Below are 20,959 nucleotides of genomic sequence, written 5' to 3' on the forward strand. Positions count from 1 at the left end.
AATAAAACATAAGACTTTCTCCAGATAAAAAAAAATATCAGACATATTGTGAAATTTTCTTTGCTCTAATAAACATAATTCTGGAAATGTTTAAAGAAGGAAAAACAGCAGGGGGTTGGGGGGGGGTCTGATAATTCTGACTTCAAGCGTATATGCAACAAACTTACCGTTGTCTCTGGATAAATGTGAAATGGTTAATTTGGGTGCACCCGACAACCACCTGACCTTTTTTACAAAGAGAGAGAAAAGCTCTAACCAATAGCTAAAAATCGACTGCTGCTGTGTTTCTTTGGATTAGGATGGCTTACTTTCACACAGCTGTGCTGCCAATCTCAGAGCTGCTCTGTCGCTGCACTCCTCTTTCATGCTTTCAGCAGGGATTAATGTTGGGTAACTATGGCAACAAGTAATTTTAGACTTCATTAATTCAGTTTCCATTTGTTTTTACAAAGCTGTTTTCTTGGAGGAATGTGACTTAGTTTTAGAATTATTTTGATTCCTGAACAGATTCATCTTGTTACTTAAATGCAAAAATATTTTACATGCAGCTATCTATTATGAAATGTTTTATGTCTATCCACTATTCAGCTCTTAAATAGCATCAATGTATTCGAGACGTGATTTTGACTTCTAGTAAGAGGTGTTTTTTCTATATATATATATATATATATATATATATATATATATATATATATATATATATATATATATATATATATATATACTCTTTTTTTTTTTAAGAAACAAAATTAGAAATTGAAATTTGTAACTAAACAAAAAACATGACCCAACCATACTTGTTTGTTACCATATCAATTTGTTAGTATAATAGTGTAAAGGTTTGCATGTTGACCTGTAGGGCATGTAGGGGGCAGTAATTAGGGATCATAGGGGTAAGAAGCAGCTGTGAACATGAGTGCTCACACACAGATGCATTAAAGGCACAGATGCCAAATGGGTTCTTAATGATCAAAATATGATGTCATCTCTATTTACCACCGAACTGGTGTGAGCAGTAATGACCTAAGGATGATCTTCAATGAGCAGACATTGTATGGTTTAATAGAGAGAGTAAAACTAAATACTTCATGATATTTAAATATTCATATTGTGTAACAAAAGAATAAATACACAGTACATCTTAAATGGATGCCCATTTTATATGATTCTTTAATGTCCTAATTAGGCATGGGACGATAACCGTTTTTAAGGTATACCGTGATTTGGAAAAGTCAAGGTTTTAAAACGGCCAAAATTTTCTGCTATATCATTCCTAAGGTATGCACAAGATTTTTTATTTACATTTTGTTTAGTTTTTAAGACAACAGTATCTCCAGCAAAAAAAGATATCCAAAGATGTCGTTTTAAATTGTAAAGAAATCTGTGTTTTTGAAACTAATGAAGACAGCAGAAGTGATTTTTTTTTTTATTATTTAGCCTGACATGTTTACGCTTCTAAAATATTTAAAATGTTTCTCAAAATAAAATATATTGTGTTCATTGGGGAAAAACCCAGACATTTAAAAAGAATATATTTTAAAGCAGTAATCACAATACAATACAGTAATCACAATACAATACAGTGATATACTGTTTACAAAGGTCCATAGTTCGCCGACAAGTGAAGGTGTATAACCGATTACGTATAAACTGATACAAAAACATGTCAATTATGGTACATAAACACACTCAGCATGTTTTCTTTTCAAATTGTCTAAAGGGTTGATCACACTGAACGTGCTTTTTGCGTTCAGAGGTGCCTTTTTTGAGTGATTTACTAACGACCACAAGATTTGTGTGCTGCTTCTGCCTGCTGCATCTCGCGTTTTTGCCGTTGTGCGCTCGCAGTTGAAAAAAGTAAACTCTGACAGGAAGATGTGCGTCTTTTTTATTCTCCAATCAAATGAAAGCAGAGGTGGGGTTTCCATTGAGGTGACAGCAGTGTTTGTGTTGTCAAAATGATTACAGAGACTTTTGAAGACAGAGGAGAGTATAGTGATTACTGTTTTGAGCTATCTGGAACTGTATGACTTCACAAATCTTGAATATCACAATATTATTAAACAATAAAATTATACCAATATCAACAGCAACACTCATGCACAATACGCAGCTAATTCAGTCCTTGCCTAGCGACATAAAAAAGCACACTGCACCTCTTTTTTCTTGTCAACAAAAAGGCATTGCGGTGTGCCCTGTTCTTTCTTTTCTTTTTTTTTTGCAATGTAAAAGTGTGTTCAGTGTGATCTGCCCTTAAGCTGGCAGACAGCAAAAACTTAACAGAACACAAAACAATCTTCAAAGTGAAAACTTATTCCAATATCACCATTAATTATATTGTGAAATAAAACCAACTCATTTGGCCCTGTATCAAAGAGCTGATTAAAATTTTCACAGGTTTTACTGTTTGAGTAATAGATCAGGTCCTGTTTCAATTTTGGATAATGTTTTAGCTGACCTGAATGAGATGAAATACAATGGTGAGGGAGAAAATGCACTATTTAGCTTGAGAGTCGCCGCTAATGGAACTCTGAGGAAGAGTGAAACGTTCAAGTGTGCAGTTTTCTCTTTTCCTCTTGTGCTCATAATCCGCAAACCCATTTGGGACTATGTGATGACTGGAAAAGAGCCCTTTAAGAGGGATTTGCTAATATTCTCAATGCTTAAGAACTGTCAAGATATTTGCGATTTGATTAATAATGACTGTATAAAAAAAATTGCTTTAAATTCAGTTTATTGAACAAAATATCTTACAATGTCTTGGATATACATATGTACAAATATTACATTATGCTAAAACTTCACTCTGTCCTCATTCTTAACAACCACCATCCATGCACTTGAAAGAACATTACATCACATCACTTGTTTTCCAAAAATCTGAATATAGAAAGCACAAAAATAGGAATTTCACCTGGAAATACATACTTGTCAGCACAAGAAAACTTCATTGTAAAAAAACAAAACAAAACAAATTGTGTATACAATTTTTGCAGTTTTTAAGCAGGTATGAAATATACCTGAATTGACCTCCCTTAAAAGGTATTATAACATGTTGTTCCATGTGAGAGTGTGAAACCCTTTCAGACACAGAACAAGTAAGCAGTGGCTCTGATCCTGGTCACTTCCTGGCATCAACAGTGCTCTCAGATAACATAGACATCTGTCTTCTCTCCCAGAAGCCAATATGTTCTCATTTTGCCTTTACCCTGAAAGAGAGGAACAACAGCGATCAATAGCATGCATCAATGAGCACTCAGACAGCTTGCAGGAGGAACTAATCAACAATGGCCAATATGCTCTTTCCTTAATGAAAAAAGACACATAGACTGAGCCCGAGCTAATATAATGCTGCACAGAAAGGTGCTAAAAGCTGTTTATCTCTATTGATTAAGTCATTACAATTCTCAGATTGACATCAAAGTTCAGAGTTCACAGGACTTATTTTAGTACTGAATATATAGTATAGAAAATATGACAGTGATGAGAACCAATTTTTATTATGCTCAACTATTTGTTTTAAATATTGCCTATTCAAAAAGCCACAAAGCATTTGGTACAGGATGTAAAAATTTAAATAAATGAATAAGAATTTAAACGATGAAACACATTTAATCTTACATGGTTAAATGACCTTTTACAGAACTCTATTAGGGCTTTTCCACTACACAATTACAGAAATATGATGTGTAATCACTGCTGATTACTGATTCACCAGAGAAAAATCATCATTACCCGCATCATTGGATTTTCTACCTAAGATGAGAAACCCGCTAGATTTAAAGAGCCCCTATTATGGGTTTTTGAAAACGACCTTCTATGCAGTGTTTAACAAAGCCCTAAGTGAATGAAAACAAGGTTTAAATCTGAAAGTGCACCATGTTTAAAATGATTCATTCTTAAAGGAAAGAGTCGACCCAGAGTAAAATGAATGATTCGTTTTGTGTTCAAATCTTTTGCCTGTTCGTATCGACGTCAACAAGAGAGCGCCAAATATGAAGTGCAGCATCCAGTAAAACGTGAACGTGCCTTTACCTTCAAACACTAGTGGAGCTCAGGAGATCATGTGATTGATCATGACCTGAAGATTACCATTACTGAGAGATAGCCATATATGCGGTGGGGAATAAAGGGTTAAAGTTCATTTTCACAACAACACCACAGTATAGCCAATCGTGTGCTGTGTTTGTTCCTGTCATTTTTCTGATGATTGATACAGTAACCTACACTGCAACGCGGGATTCGCCAGCTATTTGTTAAGGAGGGATCAGCAATGTCTATTAATGTATTGGACTTCGTCAGTAGCACAGTTAACCAGTATAAGGACCAGTTTCTTCTTCCTACACAAACTGTAAGTGTGATTAAAACGGTTGCTTCGTTTTCTGTAGTTTGCAAAATATGTATTTAATTGTGTGTCGTAACTTGTAATCAGGTATCTATTATAGATCAGTGCTTGTAATGTGTCTCTCAGGTTAAATCTTTATGAGGCTATTCTCATATCACGTCCTAAACCACGTTGAAAACGTGATTCAAATGTGTTTCTGTGCTCATTTCCCTGCCGTTTGTCATTGTTATTGCCACCATCAGCTGTTGAGCATATCGCTGTCAATTTTCAAAATAGTTCAACTTTTGCCACTGTGTGGATTTATACTGAATGTGTGTTGTTGTTATTACTTGGGTTATGATTAAAGGCTGATTTATACTTCTGCTTCAAGCGCACGCCTATGCTACGGCGCGGCTTACGTGTGGTCGTCGGCGTCGCTGACACGCACCTCTCAAAAAATGTAACTACACGTCGCAAGGATGCGTAGCGCAAGCTCTGTGATTGGTGGGCTTGGCAGCGCTGACGAGTGTGGGGGCGGGACCGAGAGGGCAAGCCAGATGGAGCAATTGTTTACAAGTGTGGAGTCCAGTAAAGGAGCTCCGGATGAAAAGTTTTGCTTTGTGTTTACCTCATGTTAAAGTTGTTGCAGGTTCGCTGGTTCCTGCCTCAGATTGAGCGAGTTTGAACCACTTGTACATTAAGGAAGCGTTCAGAAAAAACAAAAGACCAGCAAAGAAACTCGATACAGAGGAACATAAACACCTCACTGCGAACTAACATTTCAGAAGTGTTATTGCAGAGTAACAGAAACAGCGTGCAGAAGTATAAATGCATGGCTACGCGCGTTGCATGCGTCGTGGGTCACGCTGATCACTTGACGCAGAAGTATAAACCAGGCTTAAGAATAGAGCATATGCTGGTGTTTAACTGCATTGCTTTAATGCACTCCTGCATTGGGCTCACAAATATAATCTGTGTTTCTTCATAACCATGATGGGCGCTTCTCTCCGTTTCGTGCTGAACACAACAGACACAATCACAACAGACTTAGTCATCGGACCAAGCAGCGCAGATTAGCATCGCGCTAAGGAGGGGTTTGGGAACAAATGAATCACTGAACGAATCATATGGGAGTCATTGGGATAATTAGGTAAAATAAATGTAAATTATAACACAATAAAAGTGTTTTTTGACCTTGCATGCATATCAGCCTGTTGTTGGAGACCCCCAAAACCAAAATATGACCTTTTATAATGCATAATAGAGGCTCTTTAAATAAACAGAATTATTTTAAATGACTGTATCACAACTTTTCAACATGTTGTGATTATGTGATGTTAAAATTTTTCTTCTCATTGTAAAACGTGTTTGTGTATTTTTATTATGTGTATCTGCTCGGCTGAGATGAAGTATGAGAGGTGAGAAGAAAACATTTAACACTTATCTATTCCTTTAAGACACAACAGACAGTCCTATACATCTTTAAAGTTTTTTGTAGTTTAAGCCCAAAAATAGACATATAAGTGAAAAGCAGGGTGCAAAAGTAAATAAACACTCTAATAAACGTTACAAACAAAATGAAAATGCAAAGTTAAAGCCACAGAATGTACCGCTTTTTTCATTAAAATGTCCAAAACCCACTAGAATAGTATTGTATATTTTGTTGCTTTATGTACTTGCATTATCAGAAGTTTTGAATAATGTTCAAATCTATCTCAATTTTAACTAGAAACATGCTAATGATGTCACAGTCTAGATGTCTTATTTAGTTTTATAGAAAACATTGAAACACCAAAGAGGCTTTAACATGTTTTGCGTTTTCTAAGACTTCACTGTACAAAGCAGAATTATAACAGAACTTTAAAATGTTGCTGCTTTCATACAACATCACACTCGTCTTGTCAGCAGGTACTTCAGGAGTCTTTTTCTGCTTCTATGGCTTTCAATCTTAGGAGCCAATCACACCAAACATGCTTTTCCATTCCAAAAACGAGAGACGCACCACACTGCTTAGAAAAAAAGAAGCGTGACGCACTTTTTACGACTGAATCAGCTGGGTATTGTGCGCGAGTGTTGCTGTTGACATTGGTAGAATTTTAATATTTAATAATATTGTGATATTCAAGATTTGTGAAGTCATACAGCTCCCGATAACCCAAAACAGCAATCACTAGTCTCTCCTCCATCTTCAACCGTCTCCGTAGTTGCCTTGACAACACAAACACTGCAGTCACCTCAATAGAAACCCTGCCTCTGCTTTCATTTGATTGGAGAATGAAACAGACACGACAGAAATAACGTGCTTTTTCCGCTCAAACTTTTACTAACAGGCGCAGCAGGCGGTTAAAATGTGAGGCACGCAGGGTGCATAAGCAGTGTGCAAAACGCTCACAGCTGTTAGTAAATCATTCAAAAAAGGCGCAAAACACGCATTTGGTGTGATCAGCCCCTTACTCTGCTCCGTACATACTACTATGACAATAGGTTTTAAATACTTAGCTCATCCATGAATGAACATGATTTCTGCAGGAGTTCAGTAGGATGTAATGAAGATGGCGACTCCCACGATACCACACTCAGGCATGGCCTCATCAAAACACTACTTTGTTTGTTGTGAATACATGCCCTCTAGTGGCACAAATGATCAATTGTGCCCTTAACGATCAGCAGCAGTGACGCTCTCTCCCTCTCTGCATGTGTACATATACACAAGAGGAAATCTTGTGTCTACACAATAATGACATACAACTTTAAAATCATAGTATCATATATTGAGTATTATATTAGGGGGCAGGGCTTTTATTTTTTTATTCTCTCATAACAAACAGTGAAAGATCGCCACCCCAAACAAGGACTTTGACTGAAGATTTGACAGATTTTTTTTCTTCTGTGTAATAACTTGCATGGATTAATTGTTCACCTAAAGAATAACGATGTGTGCTAAACTCACAAATAAACTTTGTAAATTTCACGCAGATTTAAATTCATTTTAGCTGCACATGACTATTTTATCCTATTGATAATCAAAATAATATATTTTATAGTACACTCCTCAAATATTTCTATATATTGACAATCACTTAAGAAAGCAAGGATGACTCCATACCTTCATCTCCACATCTCCTCGCAGCTGGAGTTCGAAGTAACCAAACTCATCCAGAACCTCTTTGGTGGCTGAGGACATGTGTATCCTTAGAGCTGTTAAGAGAAGAGAATGGCCATCACAAACAAATAATTCATCAGAAATATGGAAATAATCTCATCATTTACTAAACCTATTTTCTGTGGAATACGTAAATATATTTTGACATATACAGTTGAAGTCAGAATTATTTACTGTCATCATGGCAAAGCTAAAATAAATCACTTACTAGAAATGAGTTATTAAAACTATTATGTTTAGAAATATGTAAAAAAAAAAAAAGTCTTCTCTCCGCTAAACAGAAATTGGGAGAAAATATATACAGTAGGGCTAATAATTCAGGGGGGCTAATAATTCTGACTTCAACTGTACATGATTTATAATCATCATTTATGAAACATTTTCCTCCTGTAGTAGTTCTGTAGTATGTCAAACCAGAGCAACATGTCACTTATGCCTTCCCAATTTATAATATAATATAAAACAATATTATTACCACTGTACACTTTATTAGGTACACCTGTGAAACTGCTCATTAACACAATTTTTTAATCAGCCAATCACACGGCAGCAACGCAATGCATTTAAGCATGTAGACATGGTCAAGATGATCTGCTGTAGTTCAAACTGAGCATCAGAAAGGGGAAGAAAGTGACTTTGATCAAGGCATGGTTGTTGGTGCCAGACTGGCTGGTCTGAGTATTTCAGAAGCTGCTGATCTACTGTGATTTACATGCACAATCACCTTTGGCATGTGTTGGAACGGGAGATTTCCATCATGGATGTGCAGCCAACAAATCTGGAGCAACTGCGTGATGCTATCATGTCAATATGGACCAAAGTCTCTAAGGAATATTTCCAGTACCTTGTTGAATCTATGCTATGAAGGATTAAGGCAGTTCTGAAGGCAAAAGTGGGTCCAACTAGTAAGGTGTACCTAATAAAGTGGCCAGTAAATGTATTTATTGTCTTTAAGACCCTGGTCACAGTATGTTTTCTACAAATATTCCCTGTTCATTTTTTTGTGTAGCTGTGTGTGTGAGCTTTCTTTTCAGGAGCTACAACTAATCAGTGTAAGTGCACAGCTGTGAGTGACAGATGACACCATGCTTGATAAAAGATGATCAGGCTTCAGAACGGTGACATGTTGCACATATGGGGCCTGAAGTAATGGGTAATTTGTCCTGTCTAAAAGAGGCTACATATATAAGGGCTATAAGGTGTGGGCTCCATGCAGCTAAGTGTGCATTAGGCTCCAACCAGCTGTAAACATATTATTACATGTTATAAATCAAACCGGAAACATGTTGAGTGTCCTTGTCACTAAGTATTAATAATGTAAATGTGCACAAAGCCCACATCAGGAAGTGGAATGTCAGTCGATACATGTGGGAAGTCTCATGAACAGCAGCCTGCTGCTTCTATATGGGTGAAAAGCATATTAATGTTTTTAAAGCACAACTGACTAGCTCAGTACCAAACCCTAATGTGCTGTCATTGTTTACCATCTACACCTTCTAATGGATCATCCAAACCGTGATGCAAAATCTGTGAAGAAATGTACAAGTGAATTGTTTGCTAGCTGAAAAAGCGAGTTTGCTGCTAGCATGCTTGTAAGCATCTTTAATTTGTAGTTCTCCCTAAGCTATAAAATGATATTAAAATGATAAAAAAATGTTTGTAGAGGGGACATGGTGGAGCAGTGGTTAGAATTGTTGCCTCACAGCAAGAAGGTCACTGGTTCAAGCCCCGGCTGGGGCAACTGACATTTCTGTGTGGAGTTTGCATGTTCTCCCTATGTTGGGGTTGTAGGTTTCCTCTGGGTGCTACGGTTGCCCCAAAGTCCAAAACATGCCCATATAGGTGAATTGGGTAGGCTAAATTGTCAGTAGTGTATGAGTGTAAATGACGTGTATGGCTGTTTCCCAGTACTGGGTTGCAGCTGGAAGGGCATCCGCTGCATAAAAACATAAGCTAGATAAGTTAGCGGTTCATTCTGCTGTGGCGACCCCTGATTAATAAAGAGCAAAAAAAGAAAGTGAATCAATGAATATTTGTTGAGCATATAGTATTGATGAGCATATTAGAATGGTTTCTGAAGAATTATGTGACACATGAAGATTTAGCTAGAAGTGCCCTATCCTTTGATTCATAATTCCATAAACGAGGTAAATGTTGACAATCACCACCTGCAGAGCAAATACCAGAACCTAGCACCTGATTTATTGTTATTATGTTTTACACACACCATTTTCTGAAGTTTTGAAATGTTTAGTACATTTAAAATCAACACAGCCAATGACCCTTTTTAAGAAACAGTATTTTCTTTAAATATGTCACAAAACACAAAAACACAGGTACCAAAAAAATCCTCAAAACAGAATCCTTTTGTGTTCAAAAATAAACAATAAAAAAAAATTATGACTTTATTCAACAGTGTCTTCTCCTCAGTGACACACACCCTATACTGACACTAAGGAGAAGACTGTTGAATGTTTCATGTGTGCACAAAGGAGACGGATTCTCGTAGCAGTGAGTACGTTTACATGGACACCAATAATTAGATTTTAATAATACTCTGAATAAGAGTCTACCATGTAAACAGCGATTTTAGATTAATTTAATCTGATTAAGGTCATAATCGAACTAAAAAAAAATCAAATTAAGGGGTATGCCGATTTTAGTCGCATTGTTGAAGTGCAGTACAGACATGTAAACACCTTAATCAAACTATTACCGTCATGAAGTGCATGAAATGTTCCCGAATAAAAGTGAAAGTGCCAAACTACAGCTAAAGTCGACAAATTAAAAACGAAACTCCCGAAATTACATGAAACTCCAGAGAAAATGCCGATAGTGGTGACGCGATGACATTATTCGAATTATGTGCTTTAACCTGTAAAACGGGATCATGAAAAGAACATTCAAAAAGCAGCTCATGTAAACGCGTACTGATGTAACATGTCATTAATAATATTCCGATTGAACCACTGAAGACTTATGATCTGTTTTGAGGATGTTACTAAAACCAAAAAAGAACAATTGGGAACCTTGCTATTTATGGAGGATCATAGAGCGCTCAGATTTCACCTAAAATATCTTCAAGAGTTCACACTTAGCTGATGATTGATTATGAAGCGTGTTTGGCATGCTGGAGAGAGCCCTGATGTCATAAGATTCTTGAGCCCAGGGCTCCATCCCGTTCGCAGGACGAGTTTAAGCTCAGGTAGGTCTCGAGAACTACCCTGCTTATTTATGGCTAATGACAAATCAGGGATTGCTATGGAGAGATTTACTGCTTGTTAAGAGCTCATCTATAGTGACAATTTGGTTTGGTCTTTGGACTGTGGGAGAAAACCAGAGAACCTAGGGGAAGCCCACGCAAGCATGGGGAGAACATGTAAACAGGTAAACACAGAAATGTCAACTGGCCTGGTAAGGATTTGAATCAGTGACATTCTTGCTGTAAGGCAACAGTGCTAACCACACCCTCAAAGAAAAGGGAGGGTGGAAGGGGGATTCTTTAAGACGAAGATAACTGAAATAAGAAACTCTGGTTAATTATAGTGAGTTAGGAATCAAGCGATTGGTAAATCATATGTATTAGCTAATGCTAGACCAGCCATGGTCAATCATAAGCACGTGATCTTCTTGAAATTAATTTATAAATAAACTTCAGTTATTTGTGTTCTGAAGATGAATGAAAGTCTCAGGGGGTTGGAAAGACATGTTGGTGAGTAGTTAACATAATCCAAATAGATGTGTCAACTGTTTATCATGCTGTTTTGTCACAAAGTGGAAAAATATTGAATTCTGAACAAAAATTTAAAAGATATTTTTGTCATCAACCTTCTCCTGTCGACTCCATACGGGATGCTGTGTTGACGGTATCTCCGAATAAACAGTATCGGGGCATCTTCAGACCCACTACACCGGCACATACAGGCCCTGTTTGTCACATACAAATCCAGCAGAGAAAGAAGAGATAATATATCACTGTACATATCCAGATTTTAAAATGGAAACAAATTTACAAAAATTTTTACTTCTTTAAACAATGTAAAAAATGGAATTTGTTTTAGAGTTTATTTTAATATAACCAAAACATCTGGGCTATGAGCTTAGTTTTATGTCTTTTACGCATGAAGTATGCTAACATTTGCTAACATTAGACATTTTGCAAGGAAAAGTTAAGACGGACATTTTCTTATGGTTTACTATGTTATAGTTTCCAAAATGATTACTTGGCCTTACCATGATTTTCTCAATACTATTAATAAGCAACAATAACATGAATGGATTCAAACGTATTAATATTAATAACGAAATCTGAGAAACAATAATGGTACCTGTGTGAATTCCTATCCGCAGACGTAGTTGATCATTGGGTCTGTGTCTGATTTTGAAGGTTTTAACCTGTTCCAGTAAAGCCAGTGACATCCCGGCTATCTCACGTGCATGTAGCTTCCCATTCCGCACAGGCAGACCTGAGACCACCATGTACGCATCACCGATTGTTTCGACCTAACATTAAAATAAGATGCATAAAACCAAACATGATTATGCTGCCTTCAAAAATCTGATGGAAATCTTGAAAACTTACTGAAACTAACTTTTACATGTACACAATATCATCAAGAGCATATTTTAAATCTTAACATCACATTTTAATGCATTATTTATAAAATAGTCAACAGCTAAAGCAAAGCATTATAACTGTGACTACAATAATTTCTAAAAAATCAACAATGATATCAACTAGAATGACAGCACAGTTTATGAAATGACCCTTACCTTATATACATCAAAATTATCAATGATGGCATCAAAGCATGTGTAAAGATCATTCAGCAATGTCACCACCTAAAGGGAGTGTTAAGAAACACTGTTAAAAGAAGCACTGAGTTGTATTACTACATGAAGAATAATTATGTATTATTTCATCCATAACTATATTATGTAACACATGTCTTATTTGGCAGTATTTTGACAATAGGATCAAAATAACCACACAAAAACATTAAGAAGTTGCTGCCAAATTAAGAATAATAATAATCATTAAAATCAAAAGTGCTTTGCAAGTGCTTGTATCCTCTATGAAATCAGCCGATACACAACATTTTGCTTCCCCAGAATTAAATAGCATTTATTAACTCTTTAGAAGAGACACTCAGACTTTCTCCATTTTTAGCCACCTTTTTGGTGTGATAACCTGACAGATTATCGGATGTTTATTTTCATTCATTCATTCATTCATTTTATTTTTGGCTTAGTCCCTTCATTAATCAGGGGTCACCCCAGCGGAATGAACCACCAACTTATCCAGCATACGCAGTGGATGCCCTTCCAGCCAAAACCCAACACTGGGAAACACCCATACACTCTTGCATGCACACACCAATTTAATTAAATTCACCTATACCTCATGTCTTTTGGAGGAAACCCACGCGAACATGGGGAGAACATGCAAACTCCACACAGAAATGCCAACTGGCCCAGCTGGGGCTCGAACCAGCGACCTTCTTGCTGTGAGGCGATCATGCTACCCACTGTGCCACCATGATGCCCTCTTCATTATCTCAGCCCCTAAAATTCTTTTTGAACTGAATGTATTATGTTTAGGGGGTGTTGCTAGGTCAGATCATTCGGAGAAAGTTCAGTCTAACCCTGAAAGTTTTATTACAAAATTTGCTCTGGAGTTTAGAGGAAATTAAAAAGTAATAAAGTAAATGTTTGTCATTTTAGATAAGCACTGTTGTCATTTACTGTATACAGCATATATGAACGCACATAAAACTGCACAACTTAAAGAAAGGGCACCTATTTTACCCGTCTGTAAAGTTTCAGCTAAAAACACCCACCATATTATTTATTTATCTTTCAGAATATTGGAAATTTCTGCTTTGAACAATATGTAGCTGCATTTGTTGCCTGTGTCTTTAATGCTAGTTCTCCCTGCCCACTGTTCCCAAGTGCCTGTCAGAGTGTGCCTCAATCTCTGCCTCAGCTGTGTCAGATAAACAGCACAGTGACAAACATGAAGGAAGCAGATCTCATGTAACGTTTGTGAGTAATTCTACAGTAAGAACTTTCCCAATGATTATTTGATGTATTTGTTGTGGAGTTAATTCTGCAACGATGAGTCACACACAATGTCGTTACAAAGTTTACGCACACACACAGACACACAGCGGACACACACACACACACACGGCAAATGTGACAGGATACAGGTTAATCTCCACTGCTGCATGGATTTCCATTATGTTAATGTACAAAATACACCTGATTTAACATCCACAAACATCTTCTTTTATAATTGTACTGACATGCGGGTGTGGTGATAAAGACAGTAAAATTGCTGTAATTCATTACACACATGCACTGTTTAAAAAAGGTTTTAAACTTGTAAAACTAATTCTTGATCACATTTGATGATGATTGATGATCACAGAGGGCTGAACAGATATTTTAATCCCAGTTGCTTTGCGCATGTCCTGTCTTGTTGATATGATTATACGTGTTACTACAGAGACATGTTAATATGCGGCTGTCAATCAATTTAGTGAGCAGGGAAACTTTGCGGTGGGCCTCAAAATGGGAGGGATTTGGATCCTATTTTAACGTCAGGAAATTTAAAAAAAGAGACTTATTATCTTTATATCACCCCAATATGAATGTGGACACACTATACCCACACACAGTTCTAAAACCGAGGGTGATCTAATTTCACCCCACTGTCATTTAGAATTTTAGAGATTTGCAAAAAAAATGTATTAATAAAAAATAATCCTAATATTAATAAATAAACTTTTATAAAAGTTAACACGACAGTTCAAAATGGAAACTGTCTGCCCCATTCACAGTAAACTGGGCACAACACACTCTACAGGTAGGCTCAGAAGGCTTTTATCATCCATCCACATGGTTAATCAGCTATACTAACAGAGAAGACTCCAGATCCAGATCTGTTTTTACATTACTGTAATGGTTGGGTTTAGGGTTGGGTAGGGGTAGACGTTAATATAATTCAATTAATGAGAAATTTAATAAATAGTATAATATAAATAATTCTTGTTTACTTGATCTTTAGCTGATTAACCATGTGAAAGGATGAAAACAGCCTTTTGAGCCTACCAGTATGTGCAGAAGGCCCCTAATGGCCCATATCTATCAGCTGATAAACACTGATAACACCCATTATTCAAGTGATGACATTCAAATCGTCTGGTTTTAATCTTCAGCAAAATAGTTTTAGTGATAATTAGGTATATTTAGTCCAGTTTTTACAAATCCATATCTTCTTGTAAAGATAAAGAAGGTTTTAAAGCTAATAGTAAAGTATGCATTTTATGAGGGTCTTTTTTAAGGATCATTCATGCATATAGTGTAAATGTGTTCACCATGACTATAGAATGAGCTTAGAATTTTGATATGTTTATTTAATGTATTATGATTTAACTAAACTTGTTAGAATTTAGTTGACTAAATCTAATATTCTTCAGATGACAAAAATGATGGTCACACTTTATTTTGATGGTTCGTTTGTTAAATTATTTACATTGCATCTATGTGCCAACTAATTCTCATTAGATTATAAGTAGACTGTTAGGTTAGGGTTAGGATTAGGGTTATTGTAAATTGACATGTACTTGCAAAGTTTCTTATAGTCAGTTAAATGTCTGTTGAAGGAGCAGTATCAACAGATATTTAGCAGACAGTCTACTAATACTCAAGTGGACCATCAATATAAAGTGTTACCAAAATGAAAACTAATGGCTAAAACTAATGGCATTTTACTCAAAAAAAATACAAGCCTGTTCAAATGTATAATTACTATTATTTGTCAATATTATTTAGTATTCATTTAAAAGTTGAATATTTAATTGTATAATTCAGATAATAGACAAACATTATTATTATTTTTAATTGATGAAAGTATAAAGAATAAGCTAACTCATACAATAATACCAGGATAAATTAATTATGATACATAGCACAACAATAATTATGCACAAGCTTAAAAGATGTTATTTTTCAGAAGGAGTCAGAAAATATGGAACTAAATCAAGTTTTATAAAGTGGCATAAAAATGCTCTGACAAAACATATTGTTCCTGCTTACCCCTTCCCCTAATTAGCTCCTGATGTTTTCAAATCCTAGAAATGCCCCTGATTACATCTATTGTGTCTGCAGCTGTGCATTGTTGTTGACTGTGAAATGACTGCTATGATGTATTTCTGCTTGAACTCCCAATGGTTCTCTCAAATTAAAATACTTTCTGCCCCCCTCCTCACCCCCCCAACCCATCCCATCGCTCTGGATGTACGCCCAGAAAGAGGCCTTACAGAGCGATATATTTGCATACATAGAAATGATGATTTAAACATGCAGGCCAACTTCATTATGAGGATATCACCTTTATAGCTTCACATTTTCACTGATTTTACATCTGTTAAAAAATTATGACTGTTCAAGTTTTGTTGTCAGCATTTGGTCACACCAGAACAACCTTCCAAAATCAGCTGGTCTTTGAGTTCAGGTCAGACAACAAATGGCCTCAAATGCCTGGCTCTTGTTTGAAAAGCAAGAAACAGAAAAAAAATAAAGAAATAAAACTAAAGAAATCTGAACTTTTCAAAAATTTATTTAAAGGGGTAATGACATAAAACAATGACAACTTTGCATTGATCATTTGAGGTCTTTGTACCATTATCCAAAAATCTAGTAAATTCATAGGTTAAAGCATTTATTCAGTCCAGATTTAAAAATGGGTCAAGAGGTATTATGACATCACGGCGCCCATGCCTTTGCATTTATACTGCATTCATTATTATACATCATTGCACCATGAGTACCACCCTGCCCACTGGTGTTTAGTCAGTTAGGGAAGGTTGCACACCATGCCACCACACAAATACCAATTTAACTGTTATTCCCTATCCAGGCTCATTCAAAATAAGCACTTTAGCCAACAATTATACGAAATGTAAATATGTTGTCCCAGGTATGTTTTGTTGCACGTTTCAGATCACAAATCCACTAAAAGGTGCTGTCTACGTTTTTTCAAAACTGAAGTGTTATTTAGGTGTGTTTATGTGTCAGTACATGCTGTTTTTGTGGATGTCCAAGATATTATTAAGTAGATTAAAGCACCAAAAAAATTAAAAAACCATGAGCAAGTGCAAACTTTATTTACTGTCCATGAGAAGGCCTTGAACATCCCACAGATCACCATGTTAATGACCTAAACCTATCCCTAAAGCCAATCAATAATGATTTCAAAAGCAAATTTAAGAGAAAGACCTTCACAGCTATATAGTATCCAGTACCTGGATTTTATATAGATTTTATCTTATTCAAGAGTTCACACTTAGATATTGCTTGATGATGTTAGCAGGTTTGACATGCCTTCACAGAAGAGAATCCTGAGCTCAGAGGTAGTTGAGGCCAAGGCTCCCGCCTGGTCAGTGAGCATATTAGGGGGTCAGGAAGTTCTCGAGAGCTCCTTTAATTCATTCGCCCTATTCCTTGGTTAACAAGGGCAGCTCCATAGAAATAGACTGCCATCCACACCAGTGCATACTTACATATAGTAGCTCAGTACTAAAGTGCTTGTGACTGTTACTTAATTAACTTATGTCTCATGTCTTTGGATTGTGGGGGAAACCCGAGTACTGGGGGAAACCCATGCAAGCATGGGCAGAACATGTAAACTCTCCACAGAAATGTAAACTGGCCCAGATAGGACTTGAACCAGCAACCTTCTTGCTGTGAGGCAGCAGTGCTAGCCACTGAGCCGCCTTGTCGCCTAATCCTGGATTAATTTAGAAAAAAGGAGGAAGGAGAAAGGGTAGATGTGGAGGTTATCCAAAACAAAAATAAGGGAGTTAGGCAGGATAAAGTTTGGCAGGATATTTATGTTGCGTTTGGAATGATCCGATTGGCTAGCTAATAATTCTGGATGGGGGACCAGCCGTGATCAATCCTATCACATGTTCCTCTCGAAATTAGTTTGTGAAGCTTCATTTTGTGGAACTGTGCTTCACCAGATGATAATCCTGTCAGAATACTCAATTCTGATTCGTCAGTCACAACATTCCATTGTATGCTATAACAACTATTGACACAGGCTCATCCGGGAATCATCTTGACTGTCAGTGAATAGGTTGACATCCTTATATATGCTTGTTTGTCATACTGCTGTATAATAAGGTTAGTGTATACTCCATCAGCTCCATTCAACTGTTTTGCATTCAATTAAATAATTAATATTTTACATTATTATGGCTCTCAACAATGTTTGTGTCTCATGTTTAAGCTCTGTGGCAAGTAGCATTGTAATAAGCGGGATAAAGTACATCCAGGTGCAGTATAAAGCTCTTCATTTCCACTTCCACTTTGTCATGCTGCCGATAACCCTATATTCCGTGATAATAACTGCCTGGATGTACTTTATCCTTTACATAGCTCTAAAAATAGTCATAGAATTTTCAATTAATATTTCAGCATGCAGTAGACCCGATTGCCATGTGAAAATGTTTATGTTTGAACTAGTAAGCTAACAACCCAGGCTTATTGTGTGAGTCATTGATATGTACCACTGTATACTATTCTGGAGAGCACTTAATATATCCAGGAGGTATGTTTTTTTTTTTTTTTGCGTGTATGCTTTTTCAGATCTCAAAATTCTCTAGCAAGTGCCATTCGCACCTGCTGTTCTCCTATAAATCCATCAGAGGCCGCTGTCGACTGACCAACCAACCGACCAATCCCCCACCTACCTAACCGATAGTGTTTTCAAAAGCATTGGGTAACCCGCCCACCACCTTCCCTAAACCGAACTGACAGCGTTTTCAAAACCAATCAATAAAAAGAAAAGCCTTTACGGCTGCCTGATTTCAGATTTTACAACGTTCTACCCCAGTTATTTACTTATTTATTTTATTTTCTGCCTTTAGTTTTACCAGCTTTCTCGTTCTTCGCCAAACTCAAAAAGAAATGTAGAATGGGAAACATATTCACAATGAGCCTGTGTTGCAAGCTAACCATCTTCACTAATATAAACACCCTAATATAAACACCCGATATTATATTAAATGATTGAATATTGGCATGTCTGCTACTGAGAAACAACACAAACGTGAAAGAAAGCAGAGTTTAAAAAGCTCATTTAGACTTCAGAAGCATCCTTTTTCACAGCGCTTGACTGTAGATCTAATGTGTTGCGAAGGTTTTAATGGATGTTGTCATAACACACTCATGCACAATAGCAAGATAGATTATATATTGTTTCCTATGCAATGACATGACAATCAAACAAGTGTCAGTTTACTGACAAGCCTCAAAAGACCCATCACATAAAAACAGACCTTTTTTACAAAGAGAGAATGAGGCTTGACGCTTGAAAGTAATCATTTTTTTCACACATATATATATATATATATATATATATATATATATATATATATATATATATATATATATATATATATATATGTTTTTTATATTTTTTTTTTTTTGAGAAATAATATATCATTAATAATTCTAAGTGTAACGTAATGAACATTTAAAAGAATCCATGCCATGACCTGTTTTAAGCCATGTAAAATCACAATGACATTTTATTCATAAAGGATATTCTCCATGGTGAATAATGCATCGTGACTATACAACATAATGCCATGCCTTAATCTAATTTTCAGCACTAATTCAAACAATATCTTAGCCAAAATGATATTAAAATATATATCAAGATTTATTACTTATATAAAACATTTTGGAATGTCTGGCAGTAAATATATTAATACAATAGCTTTGAATGAGAATATATAACCATCTAGGTTCAAATCTTTACAGCCTTTCATTAAACAGTGTTAAAACACATGGGAACATGGTGTAAGGAATGTCTTCTCTGTGGCTAAGAAAAAGTAATGACGCAGTCATTTATATCTCTTTTAGATATTATGAAGAACAGATAGGTTACTTGCAGAAGCATAGTGCTCGCACAATCATACAATGGTCACACCAAATATGGTTATGATCGCTTCAACCATACATAAACAAAGCAGACAGGTTATTAAATATGTGCAATGATAACTTTTTTCACAGTTTTTCCTGAGTAAACATTCCCAGTGAAATATACCAGATCAATGTAGTTTACTGCACTGTCTACAGCCTAGCACTAATTGCTAGTGAGTTAAAATATATTTGTAAAAAAAAAATCATTTTAAATAATACATAATGTATATAATTTTTAACAATATATCTTAAAGTATAATATAATCTATTTCCCACTTCCTGGAAGCAGTGATTTTTATATTATTAACATATTTAACTTTATTTTGCTTATATTAATGTAGTATAGACACAAACACACACACACACACGCACGCACGCACGCACGCACGCACGCACGCACGCACGCACGCACGCACGCACGCACGCACACACACACACACACACACACACACACACACACACACACACACACACACATATATAAATTTACTAATGATCATATTTTTACATTATCTTTTACATTTCATATTTTTTTACTTAATATAAAATGATATACTCTCTTTCACCACTTGCATATAACCTTTTGTTAACATAAAGCACACAAAAGAGCAATGTTTATTTCTATAGTGCATTTCCTAAATAGTTTTACTTTAAACATGCTTAGGCTTGGCCTTTATAATAAATGTGGTTATATTTGTACTGTTCTGTTGTGTGTCTTATGTTGCACATGCAGGTAATTTTTAGGCTATAGCCAAAATGCACTGTACGTATTGATTATTTTTTTTATCGAATATTTAGAAACCTTTACTTAAAGTTCCAATAAGACATTTCTGACTGTAGATATTTCAAGACTCAATTATTGATTAGTACGTATTGCTAAGGAAACTTTAACAGTGATTTTCTCAAGATTTCAGATTTTCAAATAGTTTACCCAAAATTTGTATCTCAACAAATAACTTATAATAACTTATTTAGTTTTCAGGTGCTGTATAAATTTCAATTAAAAATACATTGATAACTAGTTTTGTGGTCCAGGGTCACACATTTTGCATTGGAGTGTTTGTAAGTTTAGGGGCTCTATTTTAATGATCTAGGTGCAAAGTCTAAAGCGCATGGTGCAAAAGCACTAAGGGCATGTCCAAACCCACTTTTAAGGATGGAAAAATACGCACCCTGCGCATGTTCTAAGAGGTGCTAATTCTCTTAATGAGTTATAGGTGTGTTTTGAACCTAACGTGCATTAAACCAATCAGAGTCTCATCTCTCATTCCCTTTAAGAGTCAGTTGCATCGTGCCATGGTGCATTTGCTATTTATATTTGGAAAAACGCTCCGGTTACTAAAGTAGAGGGGGGAGGGTGCTATTGTGGAGAATCCACTATGGGGATTTGTTCAGAAAGCCAATCGTCTGAAAGAATATATTATCGGGCCAATGAAATGCCAATAAAGCTTGCGCAGCTAATGCTCGTTGCA

The 20,959-nt window shown here is 36.0% G+C and overlaps 1 protein-coding gene across 1 annotated transcript in view; it reads right to left on the reverse strand.

Moving 5' to 3' along the window:
• Window positions 1-2,382: 2,382 nt before the first annotated feature.
• Window positions 2,383-20,959, reverse strand: part of npr2 (natriuretic peptide receptor 2) — an 88,415-nt gene continuing 69,838 nt past the window's right edge. The window contains 6 exon segments of the mRNA XM_056458442.1: window positions 2,383-3,160; window positions 3,162-3,209; window positions 7,431-7,522; window positions 11,316-11,414; window positions 11,816-11,990; window positions 12,261-12,329. Coding sequence (XP_056314417.1) covers window positions 3,122-3,160; window positions 3,162-3,209; window positions 7,431-7,522; window positions 11,316-11,414; window positions 11,816-11,990; window positions 12,261-12,329 — 522 coding nt within the window. The 3' untranslated portion in view covers window positions 2,383-3,121.

The sequence above is a fragment of the Danio aesculapii genome, chromosome 5 (genome assembly GCF_903798145.1).
Source record: "Danio aesculapii chromosome 5, fDanAes4.1, whole genome shotgun sequence".
Lineage (NCBI taxonomy): Eukaryota > Metazoa > Chordata > Actinopteri > Cypriniformes > Danionidae > Danio > Danio aesculapii.